The sequence below is a fragment of the Rosa chinensis genome, chromosome 7 (assembly GCF_002994745.2).
Source record: "Rosa chinensis cultivar Old Blush chromosome 7, RchiOBHm-V2, whole genome shotgun sequence".
Lineage (NCBI taxonomy): Eukaryota > Viridiplantae > Streptophyta > Magnoliopsida > Rosales > Rosaceae > Rosa > Rosa chinensis.
Window position 1 is genome coordinate 10655452 of NC_037094.1, and position 21932 is coordinate 10677383.

Consider the following 21932-nt stretch of genomic DNA (forward strand, 5'->3'; position numbering starts at 1 on the left):
AACAATCATAAATGGGCAGAAGTCAGAACTATATGTGATTACGTGACGGTTGTCTTTAATGCATGTTTTGGGGAATATGTGGTATGGAATTATGGATCTTCAATCTGATATGCACGATCTACTTATTGTCTGATATGACTGGAAAGTAGTTGTCGTACATCTTTATCTTTCATCTATAATAAGAGAAACAGTTTTTTTTTTTTTTCTGAGAAATAATAAGAGAAACAGTTGGACGTCGAATTTATATACCCGAACAGGTTTGATTTGTCAGACTGAAAATCAAGCAATTATTTCACCCCAAATGAGCCTTTTCTTCATATTTAGTATAAGAAGCTTTTGCTTGCTTGCTCTTGATTGAGATCTAGTAATGGAAGGACTAGAAGGTAACACAAACAACTATGAAGCTGGTTTGAGCATTGAACAAGCTCGAACAAAGTGTGATCAAGATCATGAATATACACTCCCCTCAGCTCACGCTATTGGTCATGGTATGCAAATTGAACCCAAATTTCTATTCAAAATCATAAGTTAGTCCAATGTCTACTGCTGTATAATTATTCTTCATGGCTAAGATTCAAAGCTTAATCTAACTAATCCCCTAACTCAGCTGGTTTTCTTCTGAAACAAGTAAGAAAATTATAGATTTGATGAAAACTTGTTACAGATTCATGGCAGCAGGTTGGGTTGATGATGGTGACTGGCTTCAATTGCGGGTACATATTGAGCTTTTCAAATCTGATGCTTGTGCCTTTGGGTTGGACATGGGGTATCATCTGCCTCGTTGTTGTTGGCTTTTATACCGCCTATGCTAACTGGCTTTTGGCTGCTTTTCACTTCATCAATGGCCAAAGATTCATCAGATACAGAGATATTATGGGCTATTTATATGGTGTGTACTCTTCGCAGAGTACCAGCAAATGCTTATATTAAGAGTGGATACAGATAACTACAAATTATTTATATATATGAGCTGATTTTTGCTCTTTTTCTTTGTTTTAAAAGGCAGAGAAATGTATTACATAACATGGGTTTTACAGTTCTCGACCCTACTTCTTGGAAATATGGGTTTCATTCTTCTAGGGGGTAGAGCACTCAAGGTATTGCTAATTCTAAGTTTCTAAGTCACTCACAGTATGAAGTCTGTATCTGTACGTACTGGAAATAAGGTGAAGTTTTCTCATGTGTTTTCTCTGAAAATCAACAGGAGATTAACTCAGAACTCAGTGATTCTCCACTGAGGCTCCAATACTTTATTGTCATCACCGGAGTGACCTACTTCATATTCGCCTTTTTCATTCCAACAATGTCTAAAATGAGATTTTGGCTTGGACCCTCTACCATTGTCACTTTTGCTTACATTGTCATACTCTTGGTGGTACTAGTTAAAGATGGTATGTCGTATGCACAGTTTTTCCTTTGCATTTTTTCATTTAATCTTTCTGAGTAATATTTTCAATGATAATGTTCTTCTAAAGGGAAAACAAAGACGACAGAGCGAAATTATGAAATCCATGGAAACAAAGCTGAGAGAGTGTTCAATGTCTTCAATGCAGTTTCAGCTATTATTGTCTGCAACACCGCAGGCTTGCTACTAGAAATACAGGTTGTACCTCTAGAAACAGATTCTTTGAATGACAAACAATACATGAAACTAATGGCCAAAAGAATATGTTAATTTTTCGGTATGTGCAGTCAACCCTGCAGAAGCCAGCAGTAACAAATATGAGGAAAGCTTTATATCTGCAGTATAGTGCAGGGCTCTTATTTTACTATGGAGTCAGCATAGTAGGATACTGGGCATATGGCGCAACCGTATCTGAATACCTTCCTGAAGAGCTAAGTGGTCCTAAATCGGTTAAGGTCCTCATAAACGCTGCCGTGTTTCTACAATCCATAGTCTCACAACATGTAAGAATGATCCATCTTCTTGTTTGTCAAACACTTCACTGCAAAAGACTCGTTTTTCTACTGAACTACTTCAATTTTTACCATCAACAGATGTTTGTTGCACCAATTCATGAGGCCCTTGATACCAAGTTCCTTAAACTTGATGAGAGCATGCACTGGAAATATAACTTCAAGCGGAGGTTCTACCTCCGAGCCCTTCTCTTCATGGGAAATACATTTGTGACAGCAGCTATTCCTTTCATGGGGGACTTTGTGAACTTATTTGGATCGTTTACACTCGTTCCTCTAACTTTTGTTTTTCCAAGCATGATTTTCATTAAGGTGATTTGGCTAACGTATACACTATAAAGCATTCCTGACATAATTATACTGAGGAGTAATTAAAGATTATAAAGCTAATTGCTCTACTGTTTTGGCCTTTCCTTTTTCACAGGTGAAGGGAAAGACAGCTAGACTGGAGAAAAATTTGTGGCATTGGTTCAACATTGTTATTTTTTCTCTGCTTGCGATTATAACTACGATTTCTGCAGTTCGTTCGATTGTCAACAATGTTAAGGAATACAATTTCTTTGCAGATACATGAAGACATGTAATTAATTATAAATATTATTTTCAAAGTATAATGTACAAAAAGAAAGAAATTGATTACTTGGTCCAGAAGTTAAGCTCTGACTATTAGCCCTCTATGTATCCTAGAGCTTAATTTTATTTCATGTTTGGTGATTTTCTCTCTTGAATTTCTCAAGTTCTATGTATTGGTAATTCCTACTTACTACTTAGCAAGATCCTCAGACCGGTGGATTCGATCTCATCTTCGGTAATTGTAAAAGGGAAGAACATACTGCTTAAAACTGTTTAAATATGGTTTTCCTAATTCCCAAAATAGACGAACTAAGATTATGAAATGATTTGGACCATAAACAGTCAATGGTTGTAATCCGAAACTGTTCAACTAAATATAGACCTTCAAGTATTGATGATTTCAAACATACTGTTTTCAAACCACAGATTAATTATAAAAAAAAACATTATAATTTATGATCTTCCTGAATCAAGGTGTAGAAATCTGCTGATAAAGACTTTGCAGTGGAGCAATGACATAGTCACTCCTAATTAATTAACTGCAAAATTAGTGTGCGAAGAAAAAGGGTCTTTTGTAGTCAATAATGAATGATTAACCAATTGTTTCGACACTGTCTGATACAAGTTCTATATTAGACATTAAGAATACAGATATAAGAAGCTTGCATTTATGTGCTTGCTTTTGTGATCTCTGTTTCTTTATTGGTGCTGCAATGGAGGAAACAGAGGGAACCCCAAGTAAGCACAAAGCTTTGAGCAACGAATATGCCCGCCAATCTGCTCATATCATAGGCAATGGTATGTTTAAATCATAAGCTTTCTATACTTAGAATGCAAGTTTACCTTCCAAAATTTCCTGAAGTTATTATACAATACCCTGCATTGTGTTCTACCAAGTCAATCCTCATTTGGGTCTTGTTTGATAACTTGATACACATGCATTCTTGACCTATTTCCTCGCAGATAATGGTTTTCAGGTAATGATCGATTTTTTAGCATTGTACCATATCCTTGTTTGCAAGAGGCCATAGGTCATGTCTAGCTCTTCACGTGCAAGTTAGGTTGTGCTTGCACGTGAGGGAGAGAGGAAAGTGTTGGCCTTTTTCGGCCATTGAGAAACGGTGCTAGCTTGATACATACTCTAGCTAATTTCTTGACGACTGATCAATTGTCTTGTTTCTTCTCTACATTTCTAGGGCATCCTTTAATCATTTTCCAACGTGAGATACTTGAATCTTAAATTCTGAAGTGAATGATAACTTGCTACAGATTCATGGCACCAAGTTGGGTTGATGCTGACAACAAGCTTCAATTGTGGTTACATATTGAGCTTTTCAAATCTTCAATTGAAGCCTTTGGGTTGGGCATGGGGTATCACATGCCTGCTGATTTTTGGGCTCTATACTTTATATGCCAACTGGCTTATTGCTGCTTTTCACGTCATCAATGGCCAAAGGTTCATTAGATACAGAGATCTCATGGGCTATACATGTGGTGCGTCCCTATTTTTATGACATGCCACTGGTTATATACAATCATAATCATGTGTTACCTCCCTTGTCATCAATTTATTTTAACACATGGTACATCTTATCGATCAAGTCATGAAACACTGTAATTAGCTGAAAATAAAAAAATAAATACAAGTTATTAAAATATTATATTTTATCTCTCTCTCTCTCTCTCTCTCTTACAGGGAGAAAAATGTATTACATCACATTTTTCCTCCAATACTTGGTCATTCTTCTTACAAACATGGGTTTCATTCTCCTGGGGGGAAAAGCGCTCAAGGTATTTTATCAATTCTAAAACTTCAGTATATGTCTTGCATATTTTCTTAGGTGTTGTTTGGTTTGCGGAGAAATAATCCAAGTGGCTGGAAAATGTAATCCCAAGGAGCCTGAGTTTGCTCAAAAGGGTGAATTCTTTACTAAAGTACTTACCAAACATGAGCAAGGAAAAACCAGTCCATTTCCGATCACCTAATCGAAACGGAACCTTAGTTTACAAATGAAATGCCATACTTTGTGTGTATCATTAGTAGAGGTGCAGACCTATGCGTACAAGTGAGTCGACTCACCTCAACAAGTGATATGCCATATGCCATACAATGTGGTCGAAAATGTGACATGCATTAATTTATGTTTGTGCAATGAGAAGCTGGCTGAAGTTTCTTCGACATTTTTCTCTGCAAACTTGCAGGCGATAAATGCAGAGTTCAGCGACTCTCCCTGGAGGCTCCAATACTTCATCATTCTCACCGGAGTAGCCTTCTTCATTTTTGCATTTTGCGTTCCTACAATGTCTGATATGGGAATTTGGCTCATCCCCTCTACAATTGTCACCTTTGTTTATGTAATCATACTCTTGGTGGTACTAATTGGCGATGGTATGCACCATATGATATACACATGTAGTTGAACCAATGCTCGTCTATGCATTGTTCCATTTACAATGCTCAGGATTCATGCAATCATTCAACTCTTCTGCAGGGAAAGCTAACACAAACCGTGATTATCATGTCAGCGGAAGCAAAGAAGACAGGGTGTTCAAAGCCCTTAATGCAATTTCAGCAATTGTTGTCTGCAGTAGTTCAGGCTTAGTACCAGAAATACAGGTTCGTGCCATCTAGAAACAGATTCTAGCAATGACTAAGATTGGCAATGATTCAAATTCTGTATCATCTTTCTGGTATATGCAGTCAACTCTTCGGAAGCCTGTAGTGGCAAATATGAGGAAGGCTCTGTACATGCAGTTTACTGTGGGGCTCCTGTTTTACTATGGAGTTACCATAGCAGGATACTGGGCATTTGGCTCAAAAGTATCTGAATACCTCCCGAATCAGCTAAGTGGTCCTAGATGGATCAAGATCTTCATAAACGCTGCCGTTTTTGTACAATCCATAGTCTCCCAACATGTAAGTAATACTAATGATGATTGAACCATGAAATACTGTACAATACTTCTCAGTATCACAATCTTCACTTGCTTGCTCCTTTGATTCTTCATCCATATTACTGCAGAATTTATTTTTCAACTTAACTTCCATCTTTTATTTTTCCTAATCTCAACAGACATTTGTTATACCAATTCATGAGGCCCTTGATACCAAGTTCCTCCACCTTGATAAGAGCATTAACTCGGCAGAAAATCTCAAGAGGAGATTTTGCATTCGAGCCCTGCTCTTCGCTGGAAATACACTTGTGACAGCAGCTATTCCTTTCATGGGGGACTTTGTAAACTTGTTTGGAGCATTAGCACTCATTCCTCTAACACTCGTGTTCCCAAGCTTGATTTTCATTAATGTAATTTTCCATACTTAATGCACCATAATCAGGAAGGTAAAGATTACTGAATCTATTGCTAATTTGGGCTTTCTTTTCTTATAGGTCAAGGGAAAGACAGCTAGACCACATCAGAACTTATGGCATTGGTTCAACATTATTACGTTTTCTCTCATTGCGTTGGCTGCCACAATTTCTGCAGTAAGATTGATAGTCTACAATGTTGAGAAATATAGTTTATTTTCAAATTCATGAACCATCAATATGTAATGACAGTCGAGTTTACAGATTTTACCTGCCAAAAGGAATATATATACTTTCTGCAACATAGTACACAGCATAAGTAGAGTGATCGCTGCAAGTTCATTATTCCAAGAAGAAAAAGAGGGGGGCGGGTAAAAGTGCGTGTGTGTGTACACACACTTTCTGCTATACTTTATTCTGTTTTGTTCTTTATCCCTGAAGGGATGATCTTCCAGTCAAGAATCACAAGATTGAGACTTAATTGTCTGATGTATATTCATCTCACACTTTGATGTTTATATAGGATTACAAAAGAAAGCATTCAGTTCACTACAGCTCATCTATCACTATACCTAACACTACAGCTCATCTAGCACTTAATTGTAAAAAGTTGATGACTCACGACACTCCCCCTCAAGTTGGCGCATACACATCGACCATGCCCAACTTGCTTAGTGAGTCATAGAACGCCTTTCGGGAAATTCCTTTGGTAAGTATATCTGCGAGTTGCTCTTCAGTAGGAACAAAAGGGAAGCTAACAAGTTTGGCATCGAGCTTCTCTTTTATAAAGTGACGATCAACCTCCACATGCTTAGTACGATCATGCTGTACTGGATTTTGTGATATATCAATGGCTGCCCGGTTGTCACAATACAACTGCATAGTACTTCTGAGTTTGAAACCTAAATCATGTAACAAATTTCTCAGCCACAACAATTCACACACACCATGAGCCATACCTCTATACTCAGCCTCAGCACTAGATCGTGCCACAACTTTCTGTTTCTTACTCTTCCATGTAACTAAATTGCCTCCCACAAAGGTAAAGTAACCCGATGTTGACCTCCTATCTGTGATATTTCCAGCCCAATCTGCATCTGTGAAGCCACAAACCTCAAGAATGTTGTTGTGTTTGGAAAACATTACTCCTCTCCCTGGAGCTGACTTCAAGTACCTTAAAATTCTCACAACAGCATCCATGTGACTTTCACTTGGGTTATGCATGAACTGACTTACCACACTCACTGCATACGCAACATTTGGTCTAGTATGAGCCAAATAAATCAAGCGCCCAACCAACCTCTGATAGCGAGCTCGATCAGTAGATACCTGATCTGGGTACTCTGCTAAACAATGGTTTTGCTCAATAGGTGTGTCAATAGGTTTGCAATCCAACATACCTGTCTCTGTTAGCAGGTCAAGGATGTACTTCCTCTGGCACAAGTAGATTCCTTCTCTCCCCCTGGCTACTTCAATCCCTAAGAAGTACTTTAGTTCACCCAAGTCCTTCATCTCAAACTCAGAGGCTAGCTGTCTTTGTAGTATATCCATCTCCATAGTATCATTGCCAGTGATTACCATATCATCAACATAAATGATTAGAGCTGTTACCTTCCCTTGTTGATGCTTGAGAAACAAGGTATGGTCTGAGTGACTCTGTCTGTAACCAAACTTCCGCATGAACTGTGTAAACCTCCCAAACCAAGCGCGAGGTGACTGTTTGAGACCATATAGAGATTTTCTCAATTTGCATATAAAATCACCAGGAGAAGCAGTTACATACCCAGGTGGAAGACTCATGTATACCTCCTCAGCTAATTCTCCATAAAGAAATGCATTCTTGACATCAAATTGTCGAAGTGGCCAGTTTAAATTAGCAGCACACGAAAGCAGAACCCGAATAGTGTTCATTTTGGCAACAGGAGCAAAAGTCTCATCGTAGTCTATCCCATACGTCTGAGTAAACCCTTTTGCTACAAGGCGTGCTTTATACCGATTTACTGATCCATCTGCATTATGTTTCACGGTGAACACCCAACGACAACCTACAGCCTTCTTTCCTTGTGGAGGAGGCACGAGCTGCCAAGTATCGTTCTTCTGTAATGCTTCCATCTCTTCTTCCATTGCCTTCCTCCACTTCGGATCCTCCAATGCATCCTGTACTCTGTTAGGTACTGATACAGCAGATATTTGATTCACAAATGATGCATATGACTTAGACAATCTCCTAGTAGATATGTAATTAGCTACTGGGTACTTTGATTTTGCATGAACAGTGGGTTCATATCTTTTGGGTGGTTGACCTCGAGTAGACCTATTTGGCAACACATACTGTCCAACATTAGACTCACTACTATTAGTTGACACAGGCAGGAGATATTTCGGCGAGTCTAGTTGACATTCCCTATCCATCGAATCCAGAAGTCATAGAAGCAGAAGCTCCAAGCATCCAGGCACCAGTTTCAATCACTGAAAATGAATCTGAAGACACAACTGTCCCCTCAGTCGTTGCTCCTACCCCTGACCCACAGCTCCCTGGTATTGAAGATCACTCATCTGAGGTATGTTCACCTACTGATACTAATAGTAGTGAGTCTAATGTTGGACAGTATGTGTTGCCAAATAGGTCTACTCGAGGTCAACCACCCAAAAGATATGAACCCACTGTTCTGGCGTTGAAGAAGGGTGATGGCTGAGTTGACCGAGTGAAGGGTTCGATCTGGAACCTCCCTGAGTGAGCGACGCTGATGTGGACCGGCTGAGGTGGACCGAACGACGCGGCGGAGCGACGCTGCTGTGGTTGAGCGAGGATCGTGGGCGATCTGGAAACCGACCGGTCTGGGTTGAACGGTGCAGGTTGACGGCACACGTCGATTCTGAAGAAGCCGGACTGGATTGAAAGAGCAGGCAGTCTGAATTGAAGGCTGCCGGTCTTGGTTGATGTATAATTGACGAAGATCGGTCTCGGAGGAGACGAAGATCGGTCTTGGAAGAGATGAAGACGAAGATCAGTCTTGGAAGAGACGAAGATCGGTCTTGAAGAGATGAAGACGAAGATCAGTCTTGGAAGAGACGAAGATCGGTCTTGATCTAAACAAAGAATTAAGGAGACAAAATCCTTTCGGATCTCTGCTCTGATACCAAGTCAAGAATCACAAGATTGAGACTTAATTGTCTGATGTATATTCATCTCACACTTTGATGTTTATATAGGATTACAAAAGAAAGCATTCAGTTCACTACAGCTCATCTATCACTATACCTAACACTACAGCTCATCTAGCACTTAATTGTAAAAAGTTGATGACTCACGACACTTCCATCCAAAATTAAACAGTGTAAAGAAGCCAAAGACAATCTAAAACAAGTGATGAGAATATGATGCCTTGCTGAAATGAAGCTCAACGATTACTGAGGCAAACAAAACGTAGCAGGATTCTGTTTTAACAGTGAGGATTTCAAGGCCACTGTCGGTATGTGGCAGCATTCGTGCCAATTACTGGTTAACTGTCTTCAATATATTATAATTGGCTTACGAATGCACAATTATCTCTGGCCATGCACTAACCCGGTTGTAAGTAATCCATAACAACCTAACACTTGCACTGAGAGCAAAAATGTGCATTAGATCAGTTACATGATAGCAGCATGCAGGAGTACTACCATAAAAGTGACATTTAAATTTGGTTCTTCAATTGAGTTGAATGGCCTTTGCTAATTTCAACCCAGCTAAAGCCAGGAAGCTTAATTCCACTTTTCTTGTTCATTGCTTCCCGCACTTTTTTGGCTTCATCCCATCGCTCTTTTGATGCATAGATACCAGAAAGTAGCATATAATTTCCAGTATTCTCAGGCTCTAACTTGAAGAGCTTCTCAGCAATACTTTCAGCAATCTCTACATTTCCGTAGGTTCTACATGCTGCAAGCAAAGCTCCCAATGCTCCAGGCTGTGGACCCATAGGCATGCCCTTGACTAAATTGTGTGCCTCATTAAGCTTCCCAGCACGTCCCAGCATATCAACCACGCAAGCATAGTGATCTGCACCAGGCTGAATATTGTAATCTTTAATCATGCTTTCCCAATAGGTCATTCCATCTTCGACGAGTCCTGCATGGCCACAGGCAGTCAATACCCCAACAAATGTGACGTGATCAGGTTTGATGTTTTCTGCCAGCATCCTCCGGAAGATCTCAAGCGCTTTAATCCCATGACCATGAGAAGCAAGACCTGTGATTATTGCACTGTAGGAGAAAACATCCTTCCAAGGAATCTTCTCAAAAACACGACAAGCCTCTTCCATATTCCCACACTTGGCATGCATGTCAACCAGTGCAGTGAGCACTTGTTCGTTCTGTTCTATGCCTTCTCGATCAACATATGATCCAATCCAATTTGCCAGATCAGCACGGCCCAACTGTGCCAATGCAGAGATCAATGCTGTCATGGTAAACGCATCCGGGTTTACCCCTGATTTCTCCATTCTCCGGAAAAGTGAAAGTGCTTCACTTGGCCTCCCATTTTGCGAGTATCCTGATATCATAGCCGTCCAACAAATCAAACTCCGCTCAGGCATTTCATCAAAAACATCCTTAGCCATATCCATAAACCCATTTTTAGTATACCCCACCAGCATTGTAGTCCAAGAAACAACATTCCTCTCCGGCATCCTATCAAACACATCCCTAGCCGAGACCACATCCCCACTATTTACATACCCCACAATCATCGCATTCCAAGATATAGCATTTCTCCCCTGCATTCCCTCGAACAAATCGGCGGCACTCTCCATATCCACACCTCCTCTGGCATGTGCCCCTAAAACCGCATTATACGAAACAACATCTCTTTCACGCATTTCATCAAACACCTTCCGTGCGGTCTCCAACTCCCCACATTTCCCATACATATCAATCAAAGCATTCGACACCGGAACACAAAACCCAAACCCCGTTTTAACAATGCGGCCATGGACCTCAACCCCCTGAAAAATATCACTTCTCGCGGCACACGAATTTAGCATAAAAGGGAAGCTGTAGTTATCAGGCCTCATTCCCGCGCGAACCATTTGGTTATACAATACCATCGCCTCGGAACAGAGCGAGTGGGTCTTCGAGAAAGCCCTGATGGCGTGGTTGAAGAGAGAGAGGTTTGGGTTGGGGAAAGAGGTGAAGACATGGTGGGTGTAGCGAGGGGAGGATGAGGAGAGAGAGGCGTAGAGAGAGATGAGAGTGGAGGCTAAGGAGGCGTTGCCGTGGAGATTGGAGCGGAGAATGTGGGCGTGGATTTGCTTCAGGCGGCGGAGCGATGAGCAAGCTTTTAGCAGAGCGGCGGCACCGTCGGCTTTATTGTTCGGATGGTTCTTGGTGACCGTTGTCGCTCTGATGATCATCGCCACTTTTCAAAAGTTCCAAAACGTCGTTGGTTTAAGTGTTTAACCCCTTTCCCGGCAAAAACAACTATGTAAGGGTATTTCAGACTTTTACAATATCTCCGTGTTATCCAATATTTATTTTCTAAGGTTATTATTTATTTATTACCAAGTCTTAACCCGAACGTCTACACAGATGATGAGGACGGAAGACGTTTTTCTAGCTACATGCGCTACCTAATTACGTTTTTTAAGAGTATAAGTATAAATAAACGGAGAGAAGAAAAGGAAAAAAGTGAAGACTTTTTTTCGTAAGAGCAACATCTAAAATATGTTTCTATGCTAGTGTTACAATTTAGTATGTACCTTAAATTGTTACTAACATATACATCTATTTTTAAAAATAAATTTTTTTCACATAAATTATATAAATAAAATTAATTAAAAATATAAAATACCATGTAACTAATAAATAACAACACCTCAAAGGCTCAAAATTTGATAAAGAAATAATAATAATAACACCCCAAAAAATATATATGTGTACATATTTGGCCCATTAAGCCTCGAAAACGCCAATAAGGGCCAAATTGTGTCGGTGACAAACAACTAGAGTCGAACTTCAATCCAAAAACGCAGCATACAAGCAGTGTTCCAAATGCAGGCTCAATAGAGTTTTATCCTGAGGTAGATGGCGCTTCTGCAAATCGGGCACGTCTCAAGATCTGGTCCACAGTCACAGCATGTCTGCAATATATAACGGAATTAAATCTAACTCTAATATCAATTCTTTCATCCAATTCTGTAAGGTGTAAGCAATGCATAACTGTGTTACCTGATGTCCGCAACCAAATGCCATATTTTTCTCATTGGTTAGGCAAACGGGACAGAGCTGTATGTCAGAATCACAGAAACATAGTCAGGAATTGGCGGCATTGACTAGAGTAGTTAATCTACTTTCGATGTTCATTAGAAGACTCGATGTGACATAAATAAAGCAACTGATTACACAAGTTGAAAGAATGCAATTACATGATTGTCAGAAGCATGTGGTGCTCTTTCACTGCCAACAAAGCCTGAACTGTAACGAGGAGGGGGAAGAGGAATCCTGCGCACCGCATTCTCTCTTGTAGCACTATATGAGCAATGAAAGGAAATGATGATTTGCAAAAGAACTTATCTCACTCAAAAGCCAACTACAATGGACTACTGGAGTTGGATTCTTACCCCAATATGCTGAGCTCTTGTGTTGCTTTATACTGAGAGGGTAATTGCAGCAAGGCTGCAGAAGCAAATTTTACGTCTTTTCTTGAGCTGTCCATATTCTTTGAGAAAATGTCTGCAGCATTCACAAACTACAGAAGACAAAAGAATGCAACATTTCTCAATTACAGGTTATTGATGCAAAAGACATGCATACTGCATCAACATTATATGGCTACTATCTACAAGACTACAAGTACTTGCCCGAAAGTTATCAAAGGCCCGTCGAGGAATTTTACCCTCAAATTTCTCCATCATATCCCATGGTCCATCTCCAACTCCAACTACCACAATTGATAAGGGATACTCGCTACAACATATAACAGGAAGTCAGGAACATCATATTATAGATTGTTAACTAGAGTAACACCAAGGAGAAGAAGCACTTGTCTAAGCATTTACCTTGCTTTCACAATTGCTTCAACTGTTTTCTTTTCCTGTGGGCTTAACTGGCTAAGAGCAGTATCTTCTCCTCTAGTCACCTGTGAAAATTTAGTCTCGTTCAATCAATTGGCTTGCAAAACCTTTGTTGCTTGATCATGAAATGTTAAAACTAAGTACAAATAGAGACCAAAACTTGGCAAAGTTTTTGACGAGGCAACTTGGAAGCGCATAGCAGAGGCAACACTATTGACATGGAATATCCAAGGGGGAGTGTTGTAAATGATAATGACTATTCATGCAATAGGTATTGCTTAATGTATGCGATTGACAGACTCGTAATGTATGCGATTGACATACTTGTAATGTGCGATTAATTAGTATAGCTATTATGTATTGCCTTTTGTGTACATGATGTAACCCTATATAAACCTCATGGTGAGATGAATACAATACAATTATCCAATTCTCTACAACAGCAAATTGATTGAAATTTTCTTTTCATTTTTATAAATAAAATACAAGGCCTCCTCTCTCTCTCTCTCTCCAAATAAAAAATTCTTCGCATTATCCTTAATTTATTATCTCAAAACCCTACAAAACTATTTCTCAGAACCCAGAACAACTGTGAGATTGTGAGGATCCAATATTATCTCTGAGACTTTGTTTCCTTTTGCAAAAGATTCATGATTTTCTCTTCCACTGCAAAACTGTTTATCAGAACCCTGAAAACCCCGCAATCTAGGTCCAAACAAAACTAGGTTTGAAGATTTATCAGTTTTGACTAATTGAAATGGATCTCACACAAAGGCATCCAAATCAAAATATTGAGCTTCTCAATTCTATCCAAACACACATCTTATTTACTCTATCCATTCTCTACTAATCTAATCTTGGCCTGAAACGATTTACCATCAGCTAAAACCCACTTCTCAATCTAATTAAAACCCAATCCACTCTTGATATTTCTTAGTTGCACGCCTAGTTATGGCCGTGTCAAGCAGCCATGGAAGCAGTCATTTTGAGCTCCTTCATTGCAGCAAGTCACCGATTTAGTTGTAAAGTTGTAAACTAAAATGGTCTTGATTCCTAACCTGCGGATATGGGTCTAATAAAGGGAAGACAAGAAGACCACTTGACAATACAAAATCAAGATGTAGACTCTTTGTTTTGGTCTGTAGAAATGGAGAGAAGAGGAGGAAGAAGGATTCCTCGTCGCGCACTCATGCAAATATTTTTCTTTTTTTAAAGAAACTTTAATTTTTAGTAGAATTTTAATAAGAGTAGAAGACTTAATAAGCGTAGATTCCACCTCTCTTGGGTGTCTGTGTGTGATTTTTGCTATTAATTCACCATTGTTAATTCAAAGTTGTGGTGCTATTTTTGCAATTGCATGTTACTGGGTTTGTGGAGTATGAAGGGGAGGAGAGAGAGAGATGGGTTTGCTGAGTTTGAAGGGGAAGAGAGAGAGTATAGTTTCTTTTTTATTTCTCTCTCTTCATTAACAATTAATATTATTAATTTATTAATACAAATTTTAAAAACTTAACCATAGTTAAATTGTAAGACAGGTGGCAAATGTTCATAGAGTGGTGGTATCACCACCTAATCAAAGGTGGTGAGAAAATTTGGTTCCGAAGAAGCGGACAACATAAGAGACGAAAACAAATGGAAAGTTAGCTTTGTCAAAAGTCTCATTCATTACGCAATTGTAGTCTTATGTGGCAAGAATAGCTTCAAGTGGTTCAAGAAAGGTTATGAAACAGACGTGTTATTGTGTTTTCAGTATTTAACTATATAATTGAAATTGAAGTATTGAATGCTGATGTAAAACATTTTGATTTATATTGTTAAAAAAAAAAAAAGGTCCTTGACCGAAAGCACTAAAATAAGTAAAAATTATCCTACTTACTCCAGTAATAAATTTTTATTCCCACTAACCCAATTTATAGTAAAATAACTATTATACCCTCAACCTAATTAAATAGCTACTGTCCTGCCACACACTCTCTCATCCCTCCAATCTGCTCTCTCACTCTCTCTCTTTCATCCTCCGATTCTCCGATCTGCAATCTCTCTCTCTCTCTCTCTCTCTCTCTCTCTCTCTCTCTCTCTGCCATGGCAGATCCGGAACCGGAGGACGAATCAGGAATAGGAGGACGAATCAGGAACCGGAGGACAAATCCGATCACCCCGCCCCACCCGACCCTTTGCCTCCCCGTATGCCAGCTCGTACCAAATCGAGCTACTCTCTCTCTCTGCCATGGCTCTTATAGATCAAGCTATGTATGCCAGCTCATACCAGATTAAGCTACTTAACTGAGCCCCAAATGGCTTCTCCTCTATTGCATGCCTCCCAATAGACGTCTATTGCCCCTCTATTAGGGGGCAATAGATGTCTATTGGAGTTAGGTTAGTAACTCACATACCCATGCAGTGGTATCCCAACACCTGCACGGCTGCACCGACATTGCGGTGAAATCCAGACATTACTGCACCGCAGATGCACGAACCCAAAGGGTCCCTCAAATCTGCTGGCCACGGGATGGAACTGGGATTCGAACGCTAGACTTGAAGGTTCCAAACTAGGCCGTTCGACCACCACACCACACCACACCACACCACGTGGTTACTAAGGTTACAAGATTGAGTAATCTATAATGAAAACCTAAAAGAAAAAGAGATACATATTTGGCTATAGTGAAAATTATGCATGTATGAAGCTTTATATTACAAATGGTAGTTCTTATATACTGGTTGATATTCTTCTCTACATGTATTATTATTAGTCCTCATCTAACATTTTGGTACATGTAAATCAAGGACGACCTCCAGTAATCTATAGGATCCTAATCCACTGAGACAGACTAGGAATTCCACCGTTCAAAACAGTAAGCAAGTAATAACCAGCTGGCGCAACCGAAGGAGAGGGAGGAGCCTCCAACACTGCACCTACCCATCCATCTTGACCCCGCACCAAACTCTTGCACCTCAGCCTCAGCAGCCTCTGATTCATCGATATCGAGTGTGACGTGAATGGCGGAGCATAAGCACTGAACTCCACCGCATTGCTCACCTTACTCGCCAACCTAAAGCTCACATTGAACTCTCCTCCATACCTCACACAATAAAAATTATTATGGCCATAGTGTATGGTCACATTAGTAGGTCTAAATTGATGGTGCTGACTACCCATATAGTCTGGAACAAATGCTTGTAGCCTAAGCTCAGTTGGGTATGCCACATTTTCGAAAACGTACCTATTGTGAGGGTTACCACCGGCAACTAAAACCCTCCCATCAGGTAAGAGAATGGCTGAGGAGTGATACATTCTAGGAATTCGTGTCGACTTGAGCACTGAAAACCTTTTGCCTACTGTCTTGTTTGGGTGGTAAAGGTAAGGCTCGAGTGAAGCATTTCTTGCATTGTTCCAACCTCCAGCACCACGTTTAGCCCCGTTGATGATCAGGACATCTCCGGTTGGGAGGAGCAGCATGTCGCATAGGAGGCGTGGACCGGGCATGTTCTCCATGTTCCAGTTGTGTCTGTTACCCGTGATCACCATTCTTCCACAAGAGGTCAAACCTTTCAAGAACCTGCCATCTCCTGCTGCACTGTAAGCTCCACTGGCCGCACCACCACACACCATGACCTCCGCCTTTTCAAAGCCGTTTGTGTAATGTAAAGGGAGGATGACCGACGAGCCAGAGCTCGGGTAGTTCCTGGAGCCATCTCCGGGTATGCGTGGGAAGTGCTTGACCACCCTGTTCTCTTTGTAGTTGAAGAGAATCGAGTCTCGGTTGGCAAATATGAACAATCTGCCATCTGGACAAATGTGAAGGAAGGGATAGAGGTTGTTTCCTCCTTGCCTTCTTTGATGTGTGTTGCGCAAGAATGGAAAGTCAAAAGAGCCTTCATTGGAATACTGCTTTGGTATAAATTCATAAGTAAAGACTCTTCTTCCACCTACCACAATAACCCGATCCTCCTCTGGGAGTAGTAGACTGGAAGCATACCAACGATCATCAGCTAGTGATTGCCGCGATTCCCTCCAATCGCAGTTATCATTTCCCCCACAAGGACTAAAGTATCGAATTCCTTGAGCACCGCTCCCGTGTCCACCGGTTTGTAGAAGTGTCCCATTGCTCAAGAAGGAACCTGAGGAGCACCATGTATCAGTGGAAAGCCTCAGAGGTCTCAACTTGTTACCAGAAATGCCATACTCAACCGAGTGAACATAGCATGATGAGTCTGCCAAGTCATTGCGGAATTGAGTACACCTAGTTCCATTGTAGCGCCTTCTAAGCCGGTGCCCAGAAGGGCCTGCTTCTGTTTGGTCAAAGATAATGACCGTGTTATGGTGAGTTAACGTCATATGCATTGCCACCACTTCAGTGTTGTCCAGAAGCAGTTGCCACTGCCCTACACCGTCTCCGTTCGAGGACCCCCTAACTGCAGCAGTACATCCAATACAATGCAATGTGAAGAACAAAGCAGCGATCATGGAATTGATTACAATCAGGAAGTGATTGCGGCGCGCCATGTGAGAGTAAGGGTGTGTCTTTTGGTGAGTTTGAGTATGTGGGAAGAGTGCAAGTCATCTATATATATATATATATAATTTGGTTTGCTTTACTGTAGTGTGTTCAACCCCAAAAAATAGTCGAGATGTTTTGAAACAGTCTTGCTGTGAAAAAAAGGAAGCTTTATTTTATTATTTGGGTTTGGTTGGAAACTGGTAAGATACAAGTTAATTCGGTATTAATCCAATCAAGGAGGCAGAATGGAAACTGGGTTGCAAAAGTTCAGTCATTTATCCTTGGAAGTTCTCCATACTTGTCTAGAGTGAGTCTTTGACTGATGAGCTGATCCCAAGAGTCTCCATAATTGAGCAGAATCTTTTGCTGATTCAATAAAATTTCCAGGAACTCCACCAGCTACCAAAAAACTGAGAAATCTAAACCTAACCACCTCTATTTGTAAAATCCACAATATGTCAATTTATCTATTGATCTCAAAACAATGAAATACCATACGTAATGGTCAGAAGGTGAACTTTATTGACTAATTATTAATGTATATATCTTGTGTACATACCAATGACACAAATTTTTATACATTGAATTTAAGTGGACCAAGAAGAAATGCACAAATAATGACCCAAAAAAGGGGAAAAAAAAAAAAACAAATTCCAACAAATACAGAACTAAGACATAGGCACATAGCAGCAATTCTAACCACACTTCTCAACCAAGACCTCCACCTGTAGACGTTCATTTGGAGTTGTTTAGGCTAATAGATATGACGCGAAATCCACAAAGACTTGAGATATGTACAGGGACCAAGCTCCTCCGGATGAAAGAAAATTGCAAAGAAATGAAATTGGGTTGGGTTGAAAAAGGAGGGGTCAAGAACTCAGGCAAACCAACACTTTCTTGAGAGAATTTGGGTGAACTAACACTTAATAGAGCTTTATCCTGGTTTCAATGGTGCTTCTGCAAATCGGGCACAATGATTTCTTGAGAGAATTTGGGTGAACTAACACTCAATAGAGCTTTATCCTGGTTTCGATGGTGCTTCTGCAAATCGGGCATAACTGAAGATCTTGTCCACAGTCGCAGCATGTCTACAAATTATATTGAAATCAAACTCTTAGATTTATTTTTTCATCGATCTCTGTAAAGTGTAAACAATGCATAACTGTGTTACCTGATGTCCACAACCAAATGCCATGTTCTTTGGATCGGTTAGGCAAATGGGACAGACCTGTCAGAATCACAAAAATAAAAGTCTGAAATTATGAGTATTGACTAGTGATGGGGATATTCTGCATCAACTAGAGATGTAACAGATGCTTTAATCTACTATTTATCTCTATGCCATACATCGTCAACATTAAAATTATGATTCATAGGATAAAAGCAACTATTTACAGAGATAGGAGTGTACATGATTGTCAGAAGCAGAAGAGGAAGCAGAAGCAGCAGGAGGCACTCTGCTATTGCTAACATCCTGATGTTGTGGCCTGGAAGGTGCAGTTGGACGAAAACTATTTGCACGTGAAGGTTTTGAGGTGCCAAAAGAAGCCGAACCATAATGAGGAGGGGGAAGCGGGATCCTATCTACAGCCTTCCCTCTTGTAACACTACATGAGCAATGTAACAAAAGATGATTTGCAAATGAATTTATGTCACAGCTGCAATAGAAAATCCCTTAAAGCCTACTACACAAAAGTTAAACTATTACCCCAATATACCAAGCTCTAGCGTTGCTTTATACTGAGAGGGTATTTCCATCAAGGCTGCAAGAGCAAATTCTGCTTCTTTTCTTGAGCGGTCTGTATTCTTTGACATAATGTCTGTAAAATTCACAAACTACAGAAGACAAGAGAATGCAGCATTACTCAGTTAAAAATTGATGATGTAAAAGTACTCCACCAAGATGATATGGGCACTAACTAGAAATACTCACCTGAAAGTTATCAAAGGCTCGTGCAGGAATGTTATCATCAAATTCTTTCATCATGTCCCATGGTCCATCTCCAACTCCAACCACTATAATTGACAATGGGTACTCACTACAATATAACAAGCACATCATAAGATAGATTGTTAGAGAGAATAACTACGTAAAACAAGCAAGTCATATACATATATAGATTGTTAAGAGAATGACCAAGGTAAATAAGCATTCTAAGCATTCACCTTGCTTTGACAATTGTGTCAACGGTTTTCTTTTCCTGTGGGCTTAACTGGCCACGACCAGTCTCAACACTTCTAGTCACCTGTGACGATTTACAGTCTCAATATAAAATCATCATGAAACCATATTCAAATGTAAAGCCTTTTGCTGCTCAATCAGAAAACTTAAGTATAAAGATAGGAGACCAAAACCAATATACCTGCCCATCAGCTATTATCACTAACACATGATACTGACCACCACTCTGTTCAACTATAGTGATGGCCATTTCAACAATAGGGGCAAATGATGTGGGCCCTGTCATAAGAAAAAAGGGTATAAATCCACCAGAATCAAACAAACAGCCAAGAAAAAGAAGGTAGAGAGGGAGTAAGACAAAATGCAACCAGCAAGTCGTAGCTGAGGGACTAATTCTCTATATCGTCTTAAAACTTCTTCAAATCCGTTGCAATAAGTGTCCTCATCCGGGTAGAAACTGAAAACTTCTTGGTCGTGGGTTGATGCTTCACATATATAAAATCACATAAAATCTTTATTCTCAAAAGGATAAACTTGAAGATTAGTAGAACTATTAGATGCAATACCATCTCCAAATCCATAACAAGGAATCATGTTATCCTCATCGAAGGAAGATAATGTTTTCCCAATAATTGCTATTGCTTGTTCATAGGGATTTTGCTCTTCTCCAATGTGATGCAAGCTTTTCCGGTGAAATGACCTAGCACCTGATACAAAAGCATGTCAATGATGTCTCACCAAAACTTATTAAAAGACTTCTAAGCACCTAGACGGGACAAACCTGTCCACTCATTGCTCTTTGTGAAATCAATACCAACAATAAGATTTGACGACTCTAGACCAGCACGCGCCAATGCATCTGTGACCTATCAAAGTACAAGAATAGAATAAATTTTTACTAACTACTCAAGGTTCATTAGCAATTATAATGATCTGAAACAACACTTGCTTCGAACACGGGTGAGATTAGTATAAGCAACACATATATGCAATAGATAGCCTCTTTTCATTTTGAGAGAGGATACAGCCAACGAGTACATTTCGCTGAAAGAAACTCTCCGCAATGTAACAGAGATTGGCTATACTTTAAAGTCTACAGTTACGTCAATTCTATACTTGGGATATCGTCTATACATCACCTGGTCCAGGCTGTTGTAATTATCATCTATCTTCGAATACTTTCTTTCCAACTTCTTTTTTGACTCTGATGCCCAAGCACCGCCACCATAGCTTTGAGATGGAGGTGCATAATGCTGCTGTTGCCCAGTGTCATGGCTTGGAGGTGCATATGGTTGTGCATACGGCGCCTGTTCATAATTCTGATGATTCCAAGAAGATGATCTAGACGCAAAAGAAGACTGTCTCGATGTACTAGCTTTTGAAGTTATCCCACCCATCAATTCTCTATTCTATAGGAGTACTGCACATTGAACAAATTGAGAACTATGTCATCACACCAATCAGAAATTACAATTTACAAACCTCAAAAATCCTACAAGATCAGAAGAACAAATCTCTCAGGGATTCACATCACGAACATGCATATTATTGCAGTCCAAACAACAATGGGGATCACATTACTGAAAAACTAAGTAAACGAATTACATCAACAAAAACCTGTCTAGAATCTTTGGTTTTATATTCTTCTCAAAAAAGTTGCACAAATGATTTAAACAACCTTGAGCCACACTAGTGTCAAAAGCTGCCATCTTTTCAAAAAATGGGGCTGAATTCAATATAAAAACTGCCACAATCACGTTAACACAATTTTCATATTGGGATCAATATAACTCAGCATAACCTAGAAGATTACATTTTCTGGTGCCACAGAAAATTGAAAAGCAAAAATCTTTTTGCACCCAACAAACAGATAACTTTATCATTCCAATTCTTCACTACAATCTACAAAAGATCCAATTTTTCCAGAACCCACATTCCACAATTCACAGAAAGATTCAATCTTTTAAAGCCGACTCACACATATAGCCCAATCCCTAATACCCAAATTGAAAAACAACGAAACCCATCAAAACAATGCAAGCTCAGAATCGGTACCTTTCAGAGAGAACGTCAACTGTTGCAGCATTCCTGGGGGCAAAACCGGTAACTGGTAATGGGTGCTGGAGTTGCAAGACTGCAACTTGCAAAGAGACTAGGATTGAAGTCAATCTGAAAAAGAGATAGACATAAGGATTCACGTCGTCGTTTAGTGGTGGAGGTCTTTACCACGAAGTTTCATCAATGAAAAATTAGGTCTTGCTTTTTCATATTTGGTATCTTGGTTGATACCTACCTTGTTTTATTTTCAAGAAAGAAAAAAAGATAAAGATAACTGAAATTTTCATCAAAATATTCATCGTATTAATATCTAATTTGAGCGTTATTTAAAATATTTTAAAAG

General features: G+C 39.7%; 6 protein-coding genes across 8 annotated transcripts; 2 read left to right on the forward strand and 4 right to left on the reverse strand.

Annotated features, from left to right (window-relative positions):
• The first annotated feature begins 204 nt into the window (after window positions 1-204).
• Window positions 205-2590, forward strand: LOC112179671 (proline transporter 2). Its single transcript, XM_024318127.2, has 8 exons — window positions 205-488; window positions 665-889; window positions 1003-1097; window positions 1205-1391; window positions 1476-1603; window positions 1693-1908; window positions 1999-2229; window positions 2342-2590. The coding sequence occupies exons 1-8, from the start codon at window positions 368-370 to the stop codon at window positions 2489-2491; spliced, it is 1353 nt and encodes a 450-aa protein (XP_024173895.1). The 5' UTR covers window positions 205-367; the 3' UTR covers window positions 2492-2590.
• Window positions 2591-3001: 411 nt separating this feature from the next.
• LOC112177397 (proline transporter 2) lies at window positions 3002-6427 on the forward strand. 3 transcript variants are annotated; one of them, XM_040511803.1, is made up of 9 exons: window positions 3002-3288; window positions 3760-3984; window positions 4187-4281; window positions 4693-4879; window positions 4983-5107; window positions 5192-5407; window positions 5565-5795; window positions 5880-5975; window positions 6063-6427. In XM_040511803.1, the coding sequence occupies exons 1-9, from the start codon at window positions 3204-3206 to the stop codon at window positions 6171-6173; spliced, it is 1371 nt and encodes a 456-aa protein (XP_040367737.1). In that variant the 5' UTR covers window positions 3002-3203; the 3' UTR covers window positions 6174-6427. The 3 variants fall into 3 exon arrangements, with proteins under 3 accessions (XP_040367737.1, XP_040367738.1, XP_040367739.1); XM_040511805.1 differs by having other exon boundaries at window positions 3199-3288; window positions 3687-3984; XM_040511804.1 differs by having other exon boundaries at window positions 3005-3288; window positions 5880-6427.
• A 3048-nt stretch (window positions 6428-9475) lies between these two features.
• LOC112177398 (putative pentatricopeptide repeat-containing protein At5g37570) lies at window positions 9476-11188 on the reverse strand. The gene has a single exon (XM_024315692.1). The coding sequence runs from the start codon at window positions 11186-11188 to the stop codon at window positions 9476-9478; it is 1713 nt and encodes a 570-aa protein (XP_024171460.1).
• Window positions 11189-11812: 624 nt separating this feature from the next.
• Window positions 11813-15282, reverse strand: LOC112179225 (E3 ubiquitin-protein ligase RGLG1). Its single transcript, XM_024317579.2, has 7 exons — window positions 15241-15282; window positions 12833-12912; window positions 12635-12740; window positions 12395-12522; window positions 12200-12302; window positions 12003-12059; window positions 11813-11914 (listed from the first exon to the last, which is right to left on the reverse strand). Exons 1-7 carry the CDS (start codon window positions 15280-15282, stop codon window positions 11834-11836), a joined length of 597 nt encoding a protein of 198 aa, XP_024173347.2. The 3' UTR covers window positions 11813-11833.
• Window positions 15283-15501: 219 nt separating this feature from the next.
• Window positions 15502-17429, reverse strand: LOC112179223 (aldehyde oxidase GLOX). Its single transcript, XM_024317576.2, has one exon. The coding sequence runs from the start codon at window positions 17352-17354 to the stop codon at window positions 15651-15653; it is 1704 nt and encodes a 567-aa protein (XP_024173344.1). The 5' UTR covers window positions 17355-17429; the 3' UTR covers window positions 15502-15650.
• Window positions 17430-17848: 419 nt separating this feature from the next.
• On the reverse strand, window positions 17849-21785 carry LOC112179224 (E3 ubiquitin-protein ligase RGLG2). The gene is made up of 12 exons (XM_024317578.2): window positions 21587-21785; window positions 20671-20951; window positions 20313-20397; window positions 20098-20238; window positions 19900-20016; window positions 19713-19810; window positions 19516-19595; window positions 19283-19388; window positions 19058-19185; window positions 18761-18956; window positions 18521-18577; window positions 17849-18437 (listed from the first exon to the last, which is right to left on the reverse strand). The coding sequence occupies exons 2-12, from the start codon at window positions 20926-20928 to the stop codon at window positions 18357-18359; spliced, it is 1347 nt and encodes a 448-aa protein (XP_024173346.1). The 5' UTR covers window positions 20929-20951; window positions 21587-21785; the 3' UTR covers window positions 17849-18356.
• Between the last annotated feature and the right edge of the window lie 147 nt (window positions 21786-21932).

Coding starts and splice junctions, on each gene's coding strand:
- LOC112179671 (XM_024318127.2), top strand. CDS start 368: ATGGAAGGACTAGAAGGTAACACAAACAACTATGAAGCTGGTTTGAGC. Junction 890..1,002: donor TATTATGGGCTATTTATATG/GTGTGTACTCTT, acceptor TTGTTTTAAAAG/GCAGAGAAATGTATTACATA. Junction 1,604..1,692: donor GCTTGCTACTAGAAATACAG/GTTGTACCTCTA, acceptor CGGTATGTGCAG/TCAACCCTGCAGAAGCCAGC.
- LOC112177397 (XM_040511803.1), top strand. CDS start 3,204: ATGGAGGAAACAGAGGGAACCCCAAGTAAGCACAAAGCTTTGAGCAAC. Junction 3,289..3,759: donor TGCTCATATCATAGGCAATG/GTATGTTTAAAT, acceptor AACTTGCTACAG/ATTCATGGCACCAAGTTGGG. Junction 4,880..4,982: donor GGTGGTACTAATTGGCGATG/GTATGCACCATA, acceptor ACTCTTCTGCAG/GGAAAGCTAACACAAACCGT.
- LOC112177398 (XM_024315692.1), bottom strand. CDS start 11,188: ATGATCATCAGAGCGACAACGGTCACCAAGAACCATCCGAACAATAAA.
- LOC112179225 (XM_024317579.2), bottom strand. CDS start 15,282: ATGTCGGTGCAGCCGTGCAGGTGTTGGGATACCACTGCATGG. Junction 12,741..12,832: donor GAAGCAATTGTGAAAGCAAG/GTAAATGCTTAG, acceptor TATATGTTGTAG/CGAGTATCCCTTATCAATTG. Junction 12,523..12,634: donor GGGCCTTTGATAACTTTCGG/GCAAGTACTTGT, acceptor TGTCTTCTGTAG/TTTGTGAATGCTGCAGACAT.
- LOC112179223 (XM_024317576.2), bottom strand. CDS start 17,354: ATGGCGCGCCGCAATCACTTCCTGATTGTAATCAATTCCATGATCGCT.
- LOC112179224 (XM_024317578.2), bottom strand. CDS start 20,928: ATGGGTGGGATAACTTCAAAAGCTAGTACATCGAGACAGTCTTCTTTT. Junction 19,811..19,899: donor CCCTCAGCTACGACTTGCTG/GTTGCATTTTGT, acceptor TTCTTATGACAG/GGCCCACATCATTTGCCCCT. Junction 19,186..19,282: donor GAGCCTTTGATAACTTTCAG/GTGAGTATTTCT, acceptor TGTCTTCTGTAG/TTTGTGAATTTTACAGACAT.